Genomic DNA, 14,141 nt, shown 5'->3' with positions numbered 1-14,141 from the left:
GAAATGCAGTTATTTGAGTGCATGGTAAAACAGATCTCTGAATGCAGGTATAGAGAAAGGAATTAAAAAACATGCACATTTGCCCACAGACCAGGGCCCAAATCCTCTTTTCCAGGAAGGATGGCCTAGTCAGAGCGCATATCTTTTTGAAACACCAGGATAACCCCAAACACTTCAACTAAGGAGCCAGTGCTCTAGTCTGCAACAGGCCTGTCCTATTTCCACCCTTACCCGACTCGAGCCACGTTCCAGGGCACGGAAACACCACCAACAGTATATTACTTCTGTTCCCCGGTTTCCTTCTTGGTACCCGACAGTCATTACATCACTAAGAACATCTGAAGCCCATGGCATTTCATCAACATCACGTTATCCTTTGGAGTAACCAGCTTCCCAAAGTGCTGCCTGCCCTGGGGTACAGACAAGTGAGTTTTCCTTCTCTCTCCCTTCTAACCCCCTTTATGATACCTCAGCCCATCCTCTTGTCTCTGAGCCCCTGAGTGCCCCGTAGGACCCTGCACCCACTGAGATACCTGTTGGTGAGAGGCCCCACAAACGGGTTGACCAGGAGTTGCATCAGAGCCTTGGAAGCAAACAGAACCCCGACCCATATGTTCTCTTCCTTCAGGAACTCTGTGCCTTGAAAGCAGTTGTTTTTATGTGCTGGCATGGCTTCAGTGACTGGAGGAGGGGTGGTGCCAGAAGTGCCACTTGTCCAGGCTATGCCACCAGGCACACTTCCTTCAGTAGATACGGTGTTGTTGTCAAAGAAGGAGAAGATGGCGGAAAAGGCAGGAGTGAGGGTGTGCTGGGAGGCTGCGGTGGGGCCGAGGTACAGAGACGTGTTGACTCCTTTGAACTCTATGGCGTACAGGTAGGTGGGCACAATGGGCACTGCGAGTGAAGAACAAGAAATGAGAACTAAGGACAGATTGTCTTTTTACCACCAGTCATTTCAGGGGCACATCGTGGGGTTCAGATTCACTCCCACGAAGGTGTCTAAGTCCACTCAAAGGCTGTGCCTGCCCAAGTTATCCTTATTGGCTCAAGAACCTAAATTCCATACTACACTGCCATAAAAACGAATAAAATAATGCCATTTGCAGCAACATGGATGGACCTGGAGATCATCATTCTAAGTGAAGTGAGCCAGAAAGAGAAAGAAAAATACCGTATGAGATCACTCACATGTGGACTCTAAAAAAAGAGAAAAGGACACTATGAACTCATCTACAAAACAGAAACAGACTCGCAGACGTAGTAAACAATCTTATGGTTACTGGGGAAAGCGGGTTAGGAAGGGATAAATTTGGGACTTTGAGATTTACGAATGTTAGCCACTATATATAAGAATAGATTTTAAAAGTTTCTTTCCTATAGCACAGGGAACTATGTTCAGTATCTTGTAATAACTTTTAATGGAAAAAATATGAAAGTGAATATATGTACGTATATGCATGACTGGGACACTGTGCTGTAAACCAGAAACTTACATGTTAAGTTCAATAAAATACTTCAATAAAAAAATAAAAAATAAATATAAAAAAAGAACCTAAGTTCCTACCATCACAGAGTTGGTCCTCATCATCTGTGGATTCCATATTGGCTAATTCACTGACTGGCTAAAATTTATTTGTAATCACAAAACCAATGCTCATGGAGCCATCACAATTTCTCTCAGACATCCATGCAGAGAATGGAGGAAGCACTGAGTCGCCAGGTGCTCACTTTTGCAGCTGAGATTGATCGAGGCAGGCTCTGCCTTCCTGTTCCAGCTCTCACAGAGATGCAGAGCATGGAGACGGGAGGGGCAGGGCCGTGCAGCGCAAGAGACTCCAGCCAGGGGCCAGCTGGGCAGAACTTGACTCCCCACTGGGCACCTGTCAGTAGGGGGGGGATGCTTCAGGCAAGTCACTGAACACTTCTGAGCCCCGTTTTCTCTTTCGTAAAGAAAATACAATCTACCTGGATGTGTTTTTAGGATTTAAGGTTATAATCTATATAGTGTATGTGTGTTTATTTCCTCCAGGAGCAATGACTTAGTACTGGCTAAATGCAGTATTCACAGCAAATGTATAGTGTGTAACTACCATGAATGATGAGAAGTGAGTGTATTTGATTAACAATCTGTCTCAGGAAGATTCTTGTTTAAAAGCATATATTTTGGGAGGGTTGGTATAACTCAGTAATAGGGCACATACTTAGCAGGCACGAAGTCCTGGGTTCAATCCCCAGCACCTCCCTTTAAAAAAAAAGCATCTACTTGACCCAAGAGGGGAAACATGTTGGCACCCATTTATATACCAGCATAATTCAATGTAAAAATTAATAAGCTACCAACTAAAAAAGTAGGACCATACGGGAACGAACCACAGGAAAGGAGTTGGGTATCCACACAAGGTGTGGTTTGATAGAGCAGATGCTGGAAGGCAACACAGTGAGAAGATGCTCACTATTTCAGAAGCAAGGGCACCTTGGGAAGAGAGTATGGGGAAGAGGGGCGAGGGTATAGCTCAGTGGCAGAGAGCATGCTTAGCCTGCACAAAGATCCTGGGTTCAATTCCCAGTACTGCCATTAAAAAACAAATAAACCTAAAAATATGTTTTTAATAAATTAAATTAAATTAAATTAAAATTTAACTAAACTTAAAAAAAAAAAGATAGTATGGGGAGGAAGAAAAGTACTGCCAGCTCTGGCTCCAGGTCAGCCTCTTCGTTTTAGTACGATGTTCTCTAAACCTCCTTCTTTCTTGAACCTCGGGGGTCTTTGCAGCAGTGGTTGGCAAGCTACACACTCCCTTTCCTGCTGTTTCCTCCAATCCCCAGCCATCCTTGTGTTTTCAAGCATAAAAAGAAAAATTCTCAAGTCCATTCACTGCTGAATTCCAACAGGGTGCATGCTGCCCATTGGGGCCCAGAGCAAATTAACTCCCAGCATCGAGACCCCCAGACGTACCCACCACAGTGAGCAGCATGTTGTCCAGGAGCAGAGCGACGAACACCACCAGCAGCACCAGCTTCCGGGACTCTCTTCCCTTCTTCAGCAACTGCTGAGGAACATCCAAAACTGCCCTGAGCATGGTGTGGGCTGGGCTGGGCTGGGCTGGGCTGGGCTGGGCTGGGCTAGGGGCGTCTTCTCCGCCAGGTTCTCAGGGAGAATCCTGTTACAGGTATAGGTCTCCTGCAGCCTTTGCAGCAGAGGGGAGAAATTCTGCCCAGACAAGGGAAACTCAGTATTAAAATGAGAAGTGCAGGGGGAGGGTATAGCTCAGTGGTAGAGCGCAGGCCTAGCATGCACGAGGTCCTGGGTTCCATCCCCAGCACCTCCATTAAATAAACAAACTAACAATAACTGACGCCCTCAAAATAAAAAAATATATGTATTTTAATACAAATAAAAATAAAACGAGAAGTACAAAGAGGTGAGGTGACAGGATGGTACTGGACCCTCTTCCACGCCTGTGTCTCTGTTCACCTCTTACACAGCTTGGTAGCTCCACCCGGTTCCCAGAATGCCTTCCAAGAAAGCACTGGTCACCGGCTTTTTATATCTGAATTCCACCTTGCACAGGAAGCAGGCTCTAGAGATCACCTAACTCTGTGTTTCTCAAACATTAGACATATGTTTGGAGGCGTCTGTCACATCTGAAGACTAAGTGTGCTGTTGCCTACTTAATCTTGTCCTCTAAATCCACTCTTTTTAAAACCTGAAATACTGCTGCTTTAAAATATAACTTGATGTGCTACGCCAAAAAAAAAAAAATGATGTGTGTGTACCACCCAGAAATGTCCCAGGTGCCGCATGTGTTACTTGTGTTGCTCATTGACAAACAGTGACCTAGAAGCCAACCCTCCCATCTCACAGATGAGAAATCTGAGACCCAAGAGGTCAAGACATTTGTCTCCAGTCACACGATTAGTGTCCAACTGGAACAAAATCCCAGCTCTTTTTTAACTTGCAGAAATGGACTCCACCATCTTCCCTTGCCCTGTGGCACTATTAACACTCCTGTTCTTTGGCTGAAGCTAGAGACCCCTGCTCAGAAAGATGCGCTGCTCTGTGTAAACAGAACACTAACTTTCACGACTAGCTTTCCCCTTAGGACTTCATGGCACCGGTCAGCATGACGTCACAGGCTTTTGTTGAATTTCAGGCGATCGCCGTTGATGGGAAGGGTTCCATTTTCTTATTCACTGTTCTGTTGTAGCATCAACAATTCCAATCTTGTAAATTTTAAAACAGCTTACTGTCAGGAAGCATATCAGGCCCTCATCATTGTACACCCCTTGACGTGGGACCTATCTTAAGGAAATGATTGGAAATGCAGCCAAAGGTTTACATTTAAAATTAACAGTTGTTGAATTATTTACGTTACTGAAAAAAAAGATACATTTCAATGGTGAAATAGAAGCAGCTCTCACAAATAATGTTTTCAAATAATTTTGATGACTTAGAAAATACTCTTCATATGTTAAGTGAGAAGAAAAGATATTCAACTGTATTTACAGCTTGAGCTCAATTACATAAAAAATAAATATATGTGCACCCTTTTGCAGCACTAGAAAGAGACACACCCAAGTGCCAGCTATGATCATCAACGACTTTAATTATCTTCTTTTTCCTTTTCTGTCGTTTCTAATTATTCTGTAATCATTTGATAGTTAACTACTTTCATAACACAAGAAGTAAATAATTTTAAATGATTATCATTGGGGTTCAACAGTCAGATTCGAATGTTGGAATTATCCCAGCACCGAGCTACCCTGTTCTAAGGCCAGGGTTGGAAAAACACGGTCCACACGACAGTTCTAAGTGACCGAGTGCCCACTGAACCGATTTCCAGGTAAGTTTTAAAAAGAAAATACATGCAAATCACTGAATACCTTTCATTTCTCTGTATATAAAAAATGGTATTTCTAAACACAAATTTACTTAGGAAACGTAAGAAATGTATATCCAGGAAAATAAGAAGAGACTAACAGAAAAGCGATGGAAAACTGAAAGATGTAAAACAGAATGAAATAAGTACTCTGAGGATAGACCAAAAATATACAAGCAAAGCAAACGAAACCAACACAACAAACAAAACAAAACAAACTAGGGATTTGCCAACAAATCAGAAGTCAACTTACTTTAAAGTCAAAATCCTCCACGAAGAGACACGAATTACGGGAAGGAATAAATGCATCCAAAGAGAGAAACATCTTACCTGACGGGCCACCTGTGCGAGGTACTCAGCGAGGTATCGGCGGCTCTTGGCAGTTCAGCAGGGACTCTTCTCTGAAAGTGGATGTGCTGCTGGATTTATTGCCACCCGTTATCTGAGGATGCCATGTGTGCCCTTTGTCCACAAAGATTTAATTGAAACCTTAGCTCCCTGCGTCAGAGGCAGGAAAGCAGCACCAAAGAGGACAAAGAGAGGGGAGAAATTATCCTAAACAAAGAGGCACTGGGCTGTGCTGTTTTTCATCCCTGCTTATCTACCATCAAACACATTAACCCTTGTCTGGGTCTTGAATACAAATTGGAAGACAGAATGGAACCAGAGTACAGTTCTTACTCCTTGCTACTTAGTCAAAGAGGCTCCACGTAACCCCAATTGCTTTCTGGAAAGAAACAATTCTTAGAACACTCACAGGAAAAAAAAAAAAAACTATGCATGTTGTTCTCAAGTATAAAAATCCATCCCCTGTGGCCTCCATAAAGGTGTAGATGGTGCACTGCTATCCTTACATCCCAATACTAGCTCAACGCCTGGCCCATAGAAGCCTCCAGTAAACATTTCTTGGATCGATGACTGGCTGGATGGTTACATGAGAGAGTGTAGCTCATTGTGGAATCTCAGAGTGGCCTTATAGATCTATACTTTTATGACATTTAGGGTCATCGGGGGGGTGGGGCAAAGAACATAAGTAATTTGCACAAGAGCAAATATGACTAATGGGCAGAGTAGCAGCAGAGAGTTTCTAATTGTGGAACTTGTGGGCCCCTCCCAATCGAAAGAGACGTAAAGGAGACCTGGAAAGAGAAACAGGGAGGAGGCAATAGAAATAGGGGGAGGGGAGCGTATGAGGTTCCTACTGCTGCTGTAACAAATTACCACAAACTTAATGGCTTATAACAACATGAATGTATTAGCTTAGAGGTCTGAAGGTCAGAATTCCAAAATAGGTCTTTTTTTTTTTCCTTTATGGAGATGCTGGGGATTGAACCCAAGACCTCCTGTATGCTAAGCATGTGCTCTACAACTGAACTGTACCCTTCCCTTCCCTGCTCCTCCCCCATCCCAATAGGTCTTATTGGGCTAAAACTCAAGGTGTTGGCAGAGTTGCTTAACTCTCTGTCCTTCTCTCTCTTCCCTCTAGTCTCCCCCCTTCACTTAAAATAACTCATGGGACGACACTGGGCCCGTCCAGATAATCCAAAGTGATCTCCCCATCTCGAGATCCTGAACTCAATCCTATCTTCAAAGGCTCTTTACCACATTAAGGTAATGTATTCACAGGTTCCAGAATTAGGGTGAGGACATCTCTGGGGGGTTGGGGGGGTGGGGGAGAGGGCATTATTCTGCCCACCATAGGGAGCACAACACACTAGCTCCCTTACTCACCCCGTTGCCTGAGCCTCTGTGGAGAGAGGGCATGAGGGCCAAAAGACAGAGAAGAAAATAGACTAATGAAGACATTTACAAGATTCGGGGCCTAAGGTAGTGTCATGCTGGAGCCCAGGTGACACTTCTGCCACCATGCCCTCCACCCTAAGTACAGCTTTGGTGCCTGAGGTCTCAGGGCAGCCACCACAGGGAAGCCATCCTTCTGCACCAGGAAGAATAAGCCGTTCTCGGATGCCCCACACTGGGGATGCCCCACATAATTGGAAAACCACAGTTTAGAGGAGCTGAGGGCCTGAGAGATCAGGTACCAGCTAAATAAGAATCATCATACTTTGAGCTCTAACAGAAGCAACAGCAGTAATAATAATAGCAATCATTTACTGAGCCCCCTACATATCGGGCATATGTCTGCTATACACCTGTTTTACACATCATACACATTTCAGTTAGCTGTAACCACGCTGGTACTCACAGGCGAGCCAAGTCTGGAGTGTTCTCATAAATGCCCATCACTTTTACTAATCAGAGTGTTGTCTATCAAACAGGAGTGAGCTCTTATCTTCCTCCTGTTTAATTTTCTAACGTAAGAAAACAGGATAAAGCTGGTGTGACTATGAGGAAATGTACATTCATGTACATTATTAGTGTGCAAATGGGGACCATTCTTTTAGAAAGGCATTTGACTTTCCATCTCTTATCTATCAAGTCAGAAAACGTCCATGACTTTTAATCTAGTGATTCATTTCTTAGGAATCTGTTCTAAGAAAAGAAGCTAAAATATGGAAGGATATATCATAGGTATAAAATTTTTATCACCAGTGAGGGAAAAAATGGAAACAGCTCAAATGTACAACTGAACAAAAATATTTAAGCACACGGGCTTGAAAGGCTGTCATCTTGCTGTTAAAATAGAAAAAAAAAAGATTTTGGAGGCTATGTATCCACCTGGAAAAAATTATATATGTTTATACATAGATATTAAAATGGTAAGTAAACAGGTAGGATATAAAACTTCACGTAGAGGGTACGGGACAGCTCAGTGGTAGAGCACATGCTTAGCATGCACAAGGTCCTGGGTTCAACCTTCAATACCTCTATTAAAATAAATAAGGAAATAAGAAAATCTAATTACCTCCCTCCAAAACAAACAAATAAATAAAATATTTTAAAAAACCTTTTTAAACTTCATGTAAATTCATAGCAGCATTATGCACAATTGCCAGAAGGTGGAAGGATGAATGGATAAACAAAATGTGATATCTGCAGACAGTGGAATAATACTCAGCCTTCAAAAGGAAGGAAGGCAATTCTGACACATGCTACGACACAGATGAATCTTGAGGCCATGAAGCTAAGTTCAATAAGACAGTCCCAAGAAGACAAATACCGTTTGCTTTCACTAATTTGCGGTAACTGGATTACTCAAATGCATAGCAACAGGAAGTAGAATGGTGGTTTCCAGCATCTGGAGGGTGGAGGAAGTGAGAAGCTGTTGTTTGATGGGTGTAGAGTTTTTGTTTTGCAAGCTGGAAAACTTCCAGAGATTGCTTGGTTGCACAACTACGTGAATGTACTTAATGACACTCTACTGTCCCTTAAAAATGGTTTGTATTTTTTTATATGTATATTGTATATACTACAATTAATTTTTAAAATATTCCTAAGTTCTATTAGTGGTGATGCTAAATGGCAAAAGTAAAGGAGATTTTGCTAATCTATTACCCAAATTACAGTGGGAAAATTCAAAAGTAAAAAAGTCGCCAGTAGAAGTAACATCTCAGTCTGTGTGCACGGACCCCGGGTCCTCGGGACGAATGCTTTCCAGCCGGAGCAGCCTGCTGAGAATGACCTAGACCTGAGATGGAACTTAGGGCTCTCTGACAGTGGCTCTGTTATCATTCAGTTAGAGTGGCCGGAACACAGCATCCTCAGACAGACAGCTTTCTTCTCCAGACCGAAAAACACGTATAACCTAATTACACTTACATTTGGCGGTGGCTGACGTGGCCTTGCCAGAGTAGATGGCCCCGTGACTCCAACATGAAGTTTGCTTTTGTTTCTCATTGCTTTCTCTTTCTCTTGCTGGTCAAATATTTAACGATCAGTTCGGACTTCCTCTTCCATCCAGCATATGTCAGCGTTCCAGCCTCAGACTAGAGAGGTTTGGTTCCCGTCACAGGCTTCTGAAAAGAAGGCTGGGGAGAGGTTACTTTATGGTCAAGAGCTTCATGGCACTGTGTACCCGGTCAGAGGGATCTGTGTCCAAAAAGCTGGGAATCGCTGTGTCCGGTAAACTGGAGAAAGAGCTTGTTATAGATGAAGGGAAACAAGGTGCCTTAAAAACCAAACTCAAGAGCAGGGAGGGAACAATTAGGAGCTGGATTAACAGACACACAATACTATATATAAAATAGATAAACAACAAGGACCTACTGTACAGCACAGGGAACGATATGATTCAATTTCTTGTAATAACATATAATAGAAAAGAATCCAAAAAAGAATGTATATATGCATGTACATGAATAACTGAACCACTTTGCTGTACATCTGAAATTAACATTGTAAATCAACTACACGTCAATAAAATTTTTTTAAATTATATTCAATTTACGAAAGTTACAGATTAAAAAGTACATAAAAAATAAAAAAGTAAAAACCAAACTCAAAATAAGCTGGGACCTCCCTGAAGTATTGTAGGGAACTGGTGACAAACTCAGCAATAAATAAATGAACTGGGGGTGGGGAATTTCAGCCCCCTCCCCGCCTGCCCAGCAGCGTCCTTTCACCCTCGGAGCTCTTGAGGAGATAGCCCTGCCTTTAGAGAGAGCAGATTCAGAAACATTTAAAGCCAAAGAAGATAGAGATTCTGCCCCCGAGAAACTGGCTTCCTAGAGCCAGGTTCCTTCAAACGCAGTCCGGATTTCGTCTGGCCAGGGCCAGCGGGGGAACCTGCAGCTGTCCCATTAAAACGTAGAACCTGAAGGGGGTCCCTCTGGTAGAACCTACCCACGGTTGGGGGCGGGCAGGGGGCTCTTCTGGCTGTTGCTTCTCACCTGCTGCTCAGTCTTCTTTCTTTGATTCTTCAGCACAGACCTAAGCCTCATGGCTGCACTCCTGGTTATCTTGTACTCTCTGCATACTTCCAACGCCCCTCATCTCTTCTGCCCTCGTGAGGTCTCTCCCTTCTTTATGGCCTCTCATTATGTCATTTCAAGATCCTCCCTGAACGATCAAGTTTCAGCCTCGCCATTGTCCCCTGAGGATCAGGCTATACCATCTCCACCTAGCTTGACTCAAGCCCCCTCTGCTTGGAAAATGCAGCCCCAGTTATGTCTATCAGCCAGCATTCCTATCTCCTTTCCCTTAGTGCCCACCTTGGAGCTATGCAAGAGTTGATGAAGAACGAGACTGACCAAAAACCAGCTGTAGAGATGCAGCGTTTTATGACACTTCTGACATTTTTCCTTCAATTACAGTTATCTGCTCCTAGGCTGCAAGCTACTTAAAGGCAGGCTTTTATCTTCCTCACCTCTGTGTTCTACACAGCACCTGGCATCTTGCCCAGTAGGGATGTTCAGTAACTATTTGCTGTTGTTACTGATGACGATGATAAACATTCTTGATTCTCTGAGCTTTACGCAGGACTGGCTGAGGTATGGGAAGCCCGGAAGGAGACTTGCATTTTTCCAGAGCCTGACTGCTTAAGAATGGGACTCAGGGAATTCGACCTTCCACTTGGAATTCAGCTCCCAAACCTACCATCCTTGACTATGTGAGCAGAATTCCACAAGCAGAACTGAGGGTTTTAAAATCCTCAACTAACACTTGGAATCTTAGCCTCTGTCATGGCTACTTATTCACTTTAATTCATAGATCAGAGATGGAAAAAAATTTAACAATTCACAAACTGCTGAGCTAGATCAGAGAGCCTGCAGAAATGTCCATGACTTCAGTGGGGTAAGAAAGGCCAGCAGTAACTTAGGGACAAAGGCCATGTTTTCTATAAATATCTTTCTATACATACCAGGAAACAGAGAAGAAGCACCTGAATTAGTAAGGTTTGGGTCTTGGTTCTGTCATTTGCTACCTGTGAGACTCTGGACAAATTACTTAACTTTTCTGTGCCTCAACTTACAGAGTTTTTGCTAATTTATAGAGTTTCTGCGAAGATTCGGTGAGTTAATTCACCATAAGCACTTAGGAAAATGCTTGTCACATTGTAGGCACATAATATTAGAACCTACGCATTTACTTATCAGATAAACAGTAACACACTGACTCTGCTCTGACTGAATTCCTCTGTTTGGCGGGGGAATTTCCAGACACTAAGTTCCCTAAAAATTAAATTCCTCTTCAAAATGCAGCATCCACCATGGAGCTGCTCTGTCTTGCTAACCATGGGAATCGATGTGTCCTGCTTGAGAATCACATGGCACACCCATTACTGTCCCTCTGATCCACATCGGCCCCAGCTGCTATCTAACTGGAAACGTCTGCCTTTAGATGGAGACTAATCTGACCTGAGCAAATCCTAGCTGGCCTTTCTCTTGCCCGTTAGACAATCCAGCACGTCGTTCCATGCTGTTTCACATGTTCGCCATCAGATCATGTGTGTGAACCTTGTCTCTCCAATTTAGCCTTTAGCTCCTTAGAAACATGTTTCACAGTAACGTCACCCTCGCTTTCAAGACGCAACACAGGCCCAGAGACACTGCCTGAGGACAGAGTTTGGTCCAGTGTACTTACCACTCTCTGGTCCTTCTGAAAGGTCTCCAGTGCCCAGCGGGATGTGGAGTGCATTACCAGTGCTCACTCAGTATGCATTTGTTGATAAAAAAGATATCATTCGGGCTTTCACTGCACTTCCCCAATGAGTTCATCGTAAATAAGCCAGGAAACAAGGCCTTTTTCTGGTGATGGTCAGGCTCTGATGTTGAGAGAGGGCAGGCATGTTGTCATGACAACCGGTGGAAAAGTCAACATAATCCAAATCAGAATAAATCCCTAGAATTTTTCCTGAGAATCCCAGATGTTGTAAGTCCAGCTGGTCCCCAGGTCATCTTTGCAACCGAAGAAGGGGCTTCAGACAGTCACCAGGTCAAAGCCCGGGTCTTGGATTCTCATTTCAGATAATCAGAAGCCCCCACCTGTCTTTGAAATAATTGGGTCTTCCAAAGTTCCCCTACATGAGGATAGAATAGCCTATCTATATAGCCTTCATCAGACTGAGTCTCCTAGACTTGTCCACATGCGTGCACAGCTAACAGAGCCAGAAGTGGGCAGCTATGGAAGCAATGGAGAAAAAAAAAATCTGAAGTCTAGGGAGGTCAGACTGCCTAGCCCTGCTACTATCTTGCTTCTGCAACTTGGGAAATCAATTTACTTCCGTTTCCTCATTTGTACATTGGAGAGTTAGGTCGAGTTGATCCCTAAGGTTTATTCCAGGTCTAACAATCATAAACCAGTCTTAGAGGTAAAACAATGAGTTCCCATCGAATGCAGACTCTGTGTCATCTCTCACTACTTTCTTTGACCCCAGTTCCTTCCAGGTCTCTGCAATACCAAACTTTTCATTTGTCTGATCACAGGCTTATCTTACCACTGGCCGACCCTGGTGCCTCTTAAAATGAAACTTGTAACATTTTAAACAGAAGTGCTTTAATATTCCTAATTTCATTTCTGATTAAAAAGTGTAATGTTGGCACATACAAAAAAAATTGACAACTATAAACATTGCGAAGCATTCCATAACTCAGCGATAGTCACTCTTAACATCTGTATATATTTCTTTCTAGTATTTTTTCTGAGGTTGTATGTATACATGTAGACAACAGAGATTATACTGTGTATGCCATTTCCTATAGAATTTTTACTCGATACTGTATTGTAAAAAGTTTTCCCATGTTTAAAATATCTTTCTATCTTAGTGTCTGAATAATATCCTATCAGCATTTATCCAACAGATTCCTATTGTTTGGAACATTTGGGATGAGAAAGGGCTGTCTGGATCTGGCAACAAAAGAAAGTCTTTGACAAAGGGCACCTCGAGTTTCAAGGATACTTTTTCCCACTTCACACTGCCAGACAATGACAAAGTCAGCACCTGGTAAGGCAACTTCCAGCCACTGGCCTCATCTTGGGTCTGTATGTTTAAACATTGCACTGTTCACTTTTAAGTGGCCATTGTTCTGATCACAGGGGGCCCTCTGCTGTTTCCTTTCTTTTCACTACACATCAGTGACCTTTGTGACAATGAAAGTAACATGAGACAGAACCAGAGATCTCGGCTCTGAAGTGATCAAAGTACAGGTTCCAGACTATAAAGCTCGCTCTGTGTCCAATGGTCGAATTAGAGAACACCCAACACAACAACAAAGGAAGAAAAAAAATATAAATATGAATTAATCAGCTCCCGCTCCCACCTCGTGCTGAAAATTTTACATTGATGACCTTAGACTGGTTTACGCCTTGTGACACGGAAATGTACAGACCTAGTGAATTGACTTGCTGTGGTTTGTCTTCATTATGTTTTCCTTGATCAAGATTTTCCAGCAAATGAAGACAGACACACATTAAATGGGGAAAATTAGGTCACTGGCATAAGCTTTTCTTCCCCTGCCCTCCTATAATTTTCTCCCTCAGTAAACATTTACGAAGAAGAGTTAAGTGTTGGCGTTTCTGTCTGTGATGTTGATTTCTGGAAGCCTTCTTTTAAATCCTTGAGAACTATGACACGAAATCTTCCCAACTGACATAAGGAGAGTCAGAGACAAAAGGAATCGAGGACTGGGGCAGGGTCATACTGTGTGAGACTGGGGCTGGTGACTCTGAGTCTCATGTTCCAACCACATTCCCTGCTGCTGAGGCCAGCTGGGCGTGCATTCCTTAGGGTAAAATAAGATAGGATTTCAACAAATAATAAGAGGACAGTAACCAGCATATAATCTGATAGGGTGAGTGTTCCCTAGGAAGAAACCTTTACATAGAAGTATTAGTTTAGTGGAGAACTGTTCATCCGTAGAAAAGGAGCAACACATTGGCATTCATCTCCTAGATAGTTATTATGTACTATGTGCAAGTTATCTTGGGAAGTACCATAGCCAGAACACACAAATAATTATAAGACATAGTCCTGCTTGATACAAACTAGTCAGGGAGCAGTGCCATTTACAGAGCTCTTAGCAAAGAGCCTGACACATAGTAATTAATATGGGCATGTCTGAACAATCAATCAATCAAAGGCTATAATAATACTACTAGTTAAAACACATTTAGCCCTTGCTGTTCGCCAAACACTTTGCATTAACAGGACTTCAGTCCGGCCCCAGAGCCTCTTAACCAAAATGCTGTAGTCCACCCTGTCCCCCAGGTGATGCTTTCTATGTGAGTATATGTGACTTTGGACCTATAACACCCATTTTAGGAAGAAAAATATAGTCACCCCCCAAAAAAAAACTGCAGTATCATTTATGTCACTACATCTTCTGATTTTTAGCAGTGTACATAAGTGTTTTACACTGTTGC

At 42.9% G+C, this 14,141-nt stretch overlaps 1 protein-coding gene across 5 annotated transcripts in view; it reads right to left on the bottom strand.

Annotated features, from left to right (window-relative positions):
- Positions 1-11,566, bottom strand: part of SLC18A1 (solute carrier family 18 member A1) — a 35,018-nt gene extending 23,452 nt beyond the window's left edge. For 3 of the 5 annotated variants that reach the window (XM_072952628.1, XM_015238227.3, XM_072952627.1), the window contains exons 1-5: positions 11,364-11,566; positions 8,601-8,797; positions 5,211-5,378; positions 2,957-3,211; positions 534-894 (exon numbers count right to left, since the gene is read on the bottom strand). In XM_072952628.1, the coding sequence (XP_072808729.1) occupies positions 534-894; positions 2,957-3,080 (485 nt within the window). In that variant the 5' untranslated portion in view covers positions 3,081-3,211; positions 5,211-5,378; positions 8,601-8,797; positions 11,364-11,566. Of the gene's footprint in view, positions 1-533; positions 895-2,956; positions 3,212-4,079; positions 4,261-5,210; positions 5,379-8,600; positions 8,810-11,363 lie in introns of those variants that run through there. The other 2 variants (XM_072952625.1, XM_072952626.1) reach the window with 2 other exon arrangements.
- Between the last annotated feature and the right edge of the window lie 2,575 nt (positions 11,567-14,141).

Source organism: Vicugna pacos, chromosome 31 (genome assembly GCF_048564905.1).
Source record: "Vicugna pacos chromosome 31, VicPac4, whole genome shotgun sequence".
Classification (NCBI taxonomy): domain Eukaryota; kingdom Metazoa; phylum Chordata; class Mammalia; order Artiodactyla; family Camelidae; genus Vicugna; species Vicugna pacos.
Note: the sequence above shows the minus strand (reverse complement) of the source record. Positions and strands in the feature narration are given on the sequence as shown.